We start from the raw sequence: 8742 nt of genomic DNA, 5'->3' as shown, positions 1-8742 counted from the left end.
CTCACCGCAATTGTACAGAGCGGTTATCGGAGTTACCGTAGATTTTGTCTGGCCGTTCTCTGTTGACCTCTCTCATCAACAAGGCCTTGTTGATGAGAGAGGTCAACAGACCATTCACAGGTCTGCCACTCACTGAATGTCTTTTGTTTTTGGCACCATTCTGAGTCAATTCTAGAGACTGTTGTGTGTGAAAATCCCAGAAGATCAGCAGTTACAGAAACACTCAAACCAGCCCGTCTGGAACCAACAATCATACCATCTGATTATTTAATCAGCCAATAATGTGGCAGCAGTGCATTAAATCATGTAGATACAGGTCAGGAGCTTCCGTTAATGTTCACATCAACCATCAGAATGGGGAAAAAATGTGATCTCAGTGATTTTGATCATGGTATGATTGTTGGTGCCAGATGGGCTGGTTTGAGTATTTCTCAACTGCTGATCTCCTGGGCTTTTCACACACAACAGCCTCTAGAATTTACTAGAATTCTAGAATGGTGCCAAAAACAAAAAACATCCAGTGAGCAGTGGTAACAATAACAATACTAATAACAATTTGATGAGGTAAAATAACAAGGTAATGTGAAACAGGAGATGTTAAACAGGTGAAGCAATCGTGTCATAGTATATAAGGGGCCTCCAAAAACTGCCTAGTCCTTCAAGAGTCATTCAAGAATCATTCAATACTTGTCAATTTGGCAACAGATGCTTCAGCAAATAATCCAGCATTTTGAGAACAATGTTCCCAAAAATAAAAATTGGATGGGTTTTTGGCATTTCACCCTCTACATTGCACAATATAGCTGATTCAAGAAATATGGTCAAATCTCGGTGCATAAAGGTCAAGACGAAAACCACTTCAGAAAAAACATCATTCATCTGTAATAAATATCATGAACATGGGTCTGGGATAACTTTAGTAAACTTTGTTAGTCAACACCATTCGCCACTGCATCCACAGATGCAAGTTAAGACTATGCAAAGCAGAAGCCATACATCAACACTGTCCAGAAGCGCTGCCGACTTCTCTGGGCTCGGTCTCATCTTAGATGGAAAGTAGAACAGTGGAACTAGGCTTTTTGGTCTGATGAGTCCACATTTCAAATAGTTTTTGAAAAATGCCTGCAGTCCTGACCTGTCTCCAATTGAGAATGTGTGGTCCATTATGAAGCGAACAATACGGCAATGAAGACCCCGCACAATTGTGCAGCTGAAGACCTGTATAATGGATGAATGGGGGAAAATTCCACTTTTTTTACTTTACAAACTCGCGTCTTCAGTGCCCAAATGCTTAATAAGCGTTATTAGAAAAATGGTGATGTTTCACAGTGATAAACACTGTCCCAATTTTTTGGAGTTAAAATCATCTGATTTGAAATTACTGTACATTTAAAAAACAATGAAATTCACAGGGTAAAACATAATACAATGTGTAGTTGGAGTGCTTTCAAAATAGCAAAGGGTGATTATAATTTACAAATAACTCTTTTTGTTTTTATTAGCATTTTTCATACTGTCCCAACTTTTTTGGAATAGGGGGTTGTACACAATATTAGGCAAGTATCAGCTGGTATTGATGTTGTGTCTGATCAGTGGATATGCTCATCTAAAGGATTGGGATACACCTGAACACTTAATATTTCAGTATTTTGTAGTTGAATCCATTCATTTAGAATGGCTGGTTTAAAGTGAAATAAAACCAACAAAATGGTAACATTTTGTGTGTGCATGTTTTCAGATACCATATGTGAACATTAATTTCAGTGAACATATGTGAAGTCAATCCATTTTATTCCAATTGAATTAAGTAAAAACTAAGTGTAAAATAAATAAATGACCAGAACACAACATTATGCATGTCAAATAGTCAACATAATGCTACAAATGCTGCTGATTGAGCTCAATTTGTATATTCCTTTAATCTACAGCATTCAAATGCTGCATATCTTTCGGTACCAACAAAATAATGTCATGAAAACGTCCAAACCAGCAGCTAATGACGTGATTTTGTAGTAAAGCGTGTTGAAATATTTTTGTCACCATTTTTTTCTGTCGTGGATCTCAGGTTGCAGTCAAGGAGGAGCTGAGAATCCTCCCGTGGGCCTGTTCTGGAAGCTGCTCCTCACATATAAAGCGCTTCCCCATGCCGGAGGAAACAGCTTCAGAGGGGGGAGTCAAGCACAACACACTGAACTCACTCAAACCGAACACACTTCTGCGCAGAGTGCTCTTCTCAACCACCAGCTGCTCATTCAAATTCATCTCTTATTGCTTAAAAAAATTGACTTTTTCTAAGTATAAAAAACGAAAGAAAAACTACAGGTCACATTCACAACTGACAGACAAAGTTTGAAGAAAAGAAGCTGAAGTTTTGAGAGCGCATGGCTGCTCTGATCAGCGCGTATTCCTCCTGGCCGGAGAGTTTTGAGTGCTCTGCGGGAAACGGGGATGTACCTGACAGAGCTCCTGCGGACAAGGTGTCGGAGCCGCGCATCAGGAGACCCATGAACGCCTTCATGGTGTGGGCCAAAGATGAGCGCAAGAGACTCGCAGTTCAGAACCCAGATCTTCACAATGCTGAGCTAAGCAAGATGCTGGGTAAGACATTTACTTTACTATATAATAATAATAATAATAATAATAATATATTTTTATTATGATAATTTTGTAGTAGGATTGTTATTCATTTCACTGACTAAAGTTTTGTACAACCTCATCTGCTGTTACTGTTACAAAGCACCTGTGTTTGATATCCTGTCTTGTATTTTCTGGATTAATAATGACAGAAATTGAGGTCTAATTTCTTCTCAATTAATTGCAAATTAAAAGAAAAAATATTTTGGAAGCTGTGCGATTTGAAAAGTATACTGAGATGCGTAAATCTGTACGAACTTTTTATTTTAATTCAATTAAAAACTCCTGAATTAAATTTGAAGTGTTTTACGTTTTGACTCATTATTTCTTCATTGTATTTAATCGTGGGCTATGAAAATCACGAGCACACACTTATCATTACATAGGTGTGAGATTAATGTGTGAGATTATGACATTTCGCAATGCTCTTGAATGAGAATTATTTAATGTGAACTGTGAAATTCGCTTTTGTTGAATAGAAAGTGAAAATAAAAAGCTTAATCGTTTAATAATAAATTAATAAGAACATCTAAAATTATTATTTGTCTTGGCATATGTGTAAAACAATTTCCCGTTTATTAGCTAGCCTATATTTCGATCGAGGCTTCAAAATTAGTCTGTAGCCTAAATTTTAACAGTTGAGCATTGATATGGAATTCCTTTGCATGTATTTCTAAATGCTAAAATATTATTTTAGTCAACGTTAAAATTGTTAACATTAAATTTTTTTTTACAAGAATTACAAATCTTGAAATCTTTTCGTCTGTAAGAGATACAAGTTTGGTGCAAATCTATGGTGCAAAAAGATGAGCAGATATAATAGTAGATTATTTAGATTATTTCTATTCCAACATTTAAAAAAGAAGAAAGAAGAAATGCTTTTGAAAACATTATTTAAACCTACAGGACAGCAGTATCTGTATCCATTTGAATCAGCCAAAATCAACATTGTTCTTGAAATTATCCCTTGCTGGTGGTAATGTGATTGTTAAACAAATTGTTTGTAGTTGTTTAAAACTGAATCTCTAATCAACTCCAACAACAATTTTTCTCTTTTCAGAAACTCTAAATGGAATATTTAAAAATATATAGTATAAAGTTTAAAGTCTAATGTGTCCATTCTTTTTTCCCTCTAACAGGAAAGTCATGGAAAGCTTTAACTCCACCGCAGAAGAGGCCGTTTGTGGAGGAAGCAGAGCGGCTGAGGGTGCAGCACATGCAGGACTACCCCAACTATAAATACCGTCCACGCAGGAAGAAGCAGCTTAAGCGCATCTGTAAACGTGTAGACCCCGGCTTCCTCCTGACCACACTAGGTCCAGACCAGAATTCCCTGCCTGATCTGCGTGGCTGCTGTCACCCCTTTGATAAAGATGATGAGAGTGGCGTGAGTGGTAGTGTTGGTTTCGGTTCTCCCACTGCAGCTCTACCGGGTGTGAGGGTCTTTAGAGATCCCGCAGGTTCAAATAGCAGCTTTGATACGTATCCATATGGCTTGCCCACACCACCTGAGATGTCACCTCTGGACGTCGTGGATCACGAACACCAATCCTACTACTCCTCCAGCTCAGTATCCACCAGCTCCTGCTCATCTTCCACCTCTTGCCCGGATGACCGGCATCCCACCCCAGTCCACATGAGCAGTCCACCCCCTTACCATCCCGACTACTCCCAACAAGCATCTCTGCACTGTGGGAGCACACATATGGGCCACATCCCGATGCCTCACCAGGGAAGTGAGGCGACCCTCATCCCTGCTCATTCACTCTCTTATTACAGCTCTTCATTCCCCCAAGTTCAGATTCATCATGGGCACCATGGGCATCTGGGACAGCTTTCACCACCTCCAGAACAGGGGCATCTGGAAAGTCTGGATCAGCTGAGCCAGGCTGAATTGCTGGGTGAGGTAGACCGAAATGAGTTTGACCAGTACCTAAACTCCAATAGTTATCACCCAGAGCAGGTTGGGATGACAGTCACAGGACACATCCAAGTAACGCCAGCTTCCGTTTGCTCCAGCAGAGCAACAGAAACCAGTCTCATCTCCGTATTGGCCGATGCTACGGCAGCCTACTACAACAACTACAGCATTTCATAAATGGCAAAAGAAACAAAGACAATTACCACAGACAGAGACTGTGAGCTTTACATGGGTCAGCAGTGTGACTGGCAGGTAAACAAAAGGGGGGCTGTGGAGGAAGGGGAAAAAAGAGAAGCTACAGGAAGTCAATGGACACCTCAGGGATGCACAGATAAAAAAAAAAAAAAAAGTTAATTCCCATCTTTGTTTCCAAAAGAAGAACGGAAGTAAAAATAAATAAATTGGACAAACATAGAACTGCTCTTATCTTGCCACAAAAGCATGTACAAATGCTATAAAGTTAATTTATATATCTAATTGCTTTGCATTAAAGCTTATTGTATTGCTTTTATTCAGTCCAAATATATTCATTTGTTTTTTTGTTTTTTTAACCTCAATTGTTTTACCTCAATTATTATTTAAGTGAGGCTGGTCTCTTCCGCATATCTTTTATAGTACATTGTTTTGAAGGATATTCTTCAGTTGCCCTTTCTTTTCCCTTTACATTCATTTAAAACATATATGTACTCATAAACAGTAAAATAATTATATTAATATGAAATACTACTGTATGCCTGTTTAGGTTTTTCATTTTAATTTAATTCAAATAAAATATTGAGTTTATACATTTAGCATTCTCAACTTTGATGTCCTCAATCATGTCAATAACAGGCAGATGAACATACAGCAGCTCTGAAACAATAATGATGTTTGTTGAACACCATTCTGTTTGACCAATCTTGATGATGGTCTTAGACTTGTCACGATGAATTGCATTGTGTATGCCCATATAAGTATAGCACATTGACTGTTGGTCTGGACATACCAAAAGAAAAAATATTTAGTTTTGAGAATTATTGAGACGGAATGTTCTGGGGTCCCATCTGAACCAGACGTCGCTAAATAAAAACACAATATAAGACTCAAGCTTTTGTAATTACTGATAGACCACACTTTGTCTTTAGACAAATTTAGAAGTGCTGTTTTTGCACTTTTTTCAGTACAATTTTGCTATTATTATTATTGTTGTTATTATTATTATTGGTAGTTGTAGTAGTAGTAGTTATGATAGTCTCTGTAAACTGCTTTATGGGAAATATTTTATATACAGCTAAACAATTTATGTTTTATCATTTTAGAAGATTTTTGCACTTATTTATTTCTGTTATTACTGATTTATTGTAGTAAAATCTGAAATCCTGCAAGGCCCTGCAGCCAGTTCAGAAAATCTTTAGTGATGACACCATTCAATACTTAAATTAAGGGTTTTGCTGCAACCAGGAACTGACATCTACAATATTGTTGTACGTGACAGAGGCTGTTGTCAAAACTACTGCACTGGCAACTGGCGGTCACCACCCTGTGTTCCCAGTTTGCAATCACCAACACCCATTATGCACTCAGTTTCACTCCTCCACGGATCAGAGGATTAGTGTAAAACAGGCTCTGCTGTTTTTCTCCCCGCCTCCATCTCCACTGGCCTTTTGTTTCCCCCTGTCTTATTATGGGTGCGTGTCTTAAGCAGAATGTTGGAACTCTCCTCCTACCCTGCCTTCGCCCCCTCGACTGCCTGTCCTATCTTGCTGATGCAGACTTTCATAATCTCTGCTAAATAAATAAATAAATAAATACACCTTGTCCCTGTCAACTGTTTTACACATTCACCATTTTTTATTTTTCTCCCTCATCTCTCTGACTCTCGGTTCAAATTCCTCCTCTTTTTTGATAAAATGAATCTGAAGTGGGGGAAAGAGGGAGGTGGTGGCGGGTGTTTGACAAATCCTGGAGTCTGGCTTGGTCTTCCTGCATTTTTTGGGAACGGTTGAGTCGTGTTTCTTGTAAAGAGGATGTAGCGGAGAGGCAGTGTTTCCTGCCTGATAAGAGTAAAGCCTCTCTCCATCAGGATGTTTGGGCCCGGCTGGTCCCCGCATTAAAAGAGCCCGTGGCGAGGGAAAGGGAACCTGCAGTTGGTTTTAGCAGGGAGGAAACATGGCTCTCATTGATTAATATCTCACACCGTGGTTTTTTAGGGCTTCAAATTGACCCTCATCTGGTCTGGCCACACATCGAGCTCAGCACAGATTTCTTAATCTGTCTCTGTCAGTGGCAACCAAGACAAGTCATAGTAGCTCATGGTTATGATGTGATTAGTAAATCATGTCATATTAATTTTTATGAAACATTTCAGTCAATGTCTGATTCAGTGTACTCTCACCTTTAGTCCATAAAGTCAGTCAAATGTGAACATTCATCATGTACTAGAGACTCCACTTTTTTATCACAAGTGAGGTTGTTCTTAACTGCCTGTGGCTGAATGCTTAAGGTGGGACATTTTGTTTGGCAGAAGTGGGGTGACTTGTGGTTTATGACCTAGACAATTCAAGGGTCAGGGTTAGTGGGTGCAATACAACCTATTCCTCTGCCCTAGAAGAAGGGCATTGTGTCACGGTGAAAAAACAATGAGGTCAACATAAGTGTGATCTAAAGTGCCCTCAAAAAATACAGGTAGCTCTTGGTTCCACATGTTTGAAATAAGTTTTCTTAACTTTAAATGACTATTTAATCTCAATACAAACAATTTGTGTAGAAAGAAACTAGTTGAATTGGGCAAACCCAACAAAATTAGATGTGTCAATGTAACTCAAATAAATCTATTTTATTTCTATTCACTAACTCACTAACCAGTGAATGTTAGCATGCTATTTACATGTCGATTGGAAGTACTACACAGTGTAGTGTAGGAACTTTGCTATAGTTAGCACAGCATTTGCTCAACAAAGCAAGCAATTTTTTTCAAGGACTGGATAGTTTAAGCTCTACTCTTCACCATAATGGTAACCCCAAAACTCCAACATAACAGAAACTCTTCTAAATCTTATCAACCACTAACAAGTCCCCCTTTGTATTCGTCTTGCACAAAAGAATATAAGAACAAAATTAAATTAAATTGAACAAGCAGCAAAAATATGTTTTTTGAGTGCCATATCGGAAATATTAATCCAACTTTAACATTCTTTAGACACTAAATTATGGAGCCCCAAGTGAGGAAATTAATCTTCTGGAATTTAATCATCTGCCTTAACTTGGAATAAGATTTGTGATCCCTTGAAATTCTTTTGGGTTCCCTAGTAATAGGTTCATCCCTCCCTTACAAAAATGTACTATGGTTGAACTATGGTATTTGTAATAAAACCATATTAGTCACAAAATGTACCATTTTACTACAATAGCCATATTTTAACCATGATAATTGTGGTAAAACCATTGTAATAATACACGAAAACCAAAACTGAGGAAATACCATGGAGAAATACCATGGGGTTAAGTAAGCCCTGATTCAAAAAGGTTTTCACCGAAATGTTATCCCATCCCATAACTGTCATGAACACTGCAGCCATGCTCCATTGTAATCACTATGGAGACTGCTGACTCCTAGGAAACCAGGGCAAACAATCAACTCATCTGCTTCAATCTTTTCCTGTGTGCAACTTGAAAATTCTCCATGCAACATACTAAGAATACATTGCACTCAGTGTCCCCCACAGAACAGCCGCTATTTCCATGTGCCTTAAATAGGCCATAGTGTTGGCTGGTCTCAATACACGGCTAGGGATTGACATTCAAGTGCAGAATATTATGATATTTGTAATGTGAGCAGAAGTAATGCAGTGACATATTCATAGTTGTGACATTGCTGAAAATCATAAATTGTCAGCATGCTTTTGTTGCAGTTATTGGTATAAACACAGTTCATATCATAGCCTTTCAGTTAAAATTTACCTACCTGAAATATTTGACCCAGCCTTGACTTATGTATGCCAGAGTGGTTTTATTGTGTCAACTTGTTTAACTAACAGCAATTAAAAATATACAATTAAATTCGATTTTTTGAAAATTATTCAAATTTTGAACTAGGGGTTTGCAGCCGGCATACAAAACCTCTGCAAGAGAAAACACATTTGTGTTAGGGTTAGGTTTGGACTTTTGATTCAAAACCCTAAAGTTACTGGGAGACAGCCCTTGTTACA

At 38.2% G+C, this 8742-nt stretch overlaps 1 protein-coding gene across 1 annotated transcript; it reads left to right on the top strand.

The window, feature by feature from the left end:
• The first annotated feature begins 2172 nt into the window (after positions 1–2172).
• Positions 2173–6300, top strand: LOC127622061 (transcription factor Sox-7-like). Its single transcript, XM_052095983.1, has 2 exons — positions 2173–2598; positions 3774–6300. The coding sequence occupies exons 1-2, from the start codon at positions 2382–2384 to the stop codon at positions 4730–4732; spliced, it is 1176 nt and encodes a 391-aa protein (XP_051951943.1). The 5' UTR covers positions 2173–2381; the 3' UTR covers positions 4733–6300.
• Positions 6301–8742: the final 2442 nt, after the last annotated feature.

This window comes from Xyrauchen texanus, chromosome 28 (genome assembly GCF_025860055.1).
Source record: "Xyrauchen texanus isolate HMW12.3.18 chromosome 28, RBS_HiC_50CHRs, whole genome shotgun sequence".
Lineage (NCBI taxonomy): Eukaryota > Metazoa > Chordata > Actinopteri > Cypriniformes > Catostomidae > Xyrauchen > Xyrauchen texanus.
This window is presented reverse-complemented; position numbering and strand designations above follow the sequence as displayed.

Coding starts and splice junctions, on each gene's coding strand:
- LOC127622061 (XM_052095983.1), top strand. CDS start 2,382: ATGGCTGCTCTGATCAGCGCGTATTCCTCCTGGCCGGAGAGTTTTGAG. Junction 2,599..3,773: donor TGAGCTAAGCAAGATGCTGG/GTAAGACATTTA, acceptor TCCCTCTAACAG/GAAAGTCATGGAAAGCTTTA.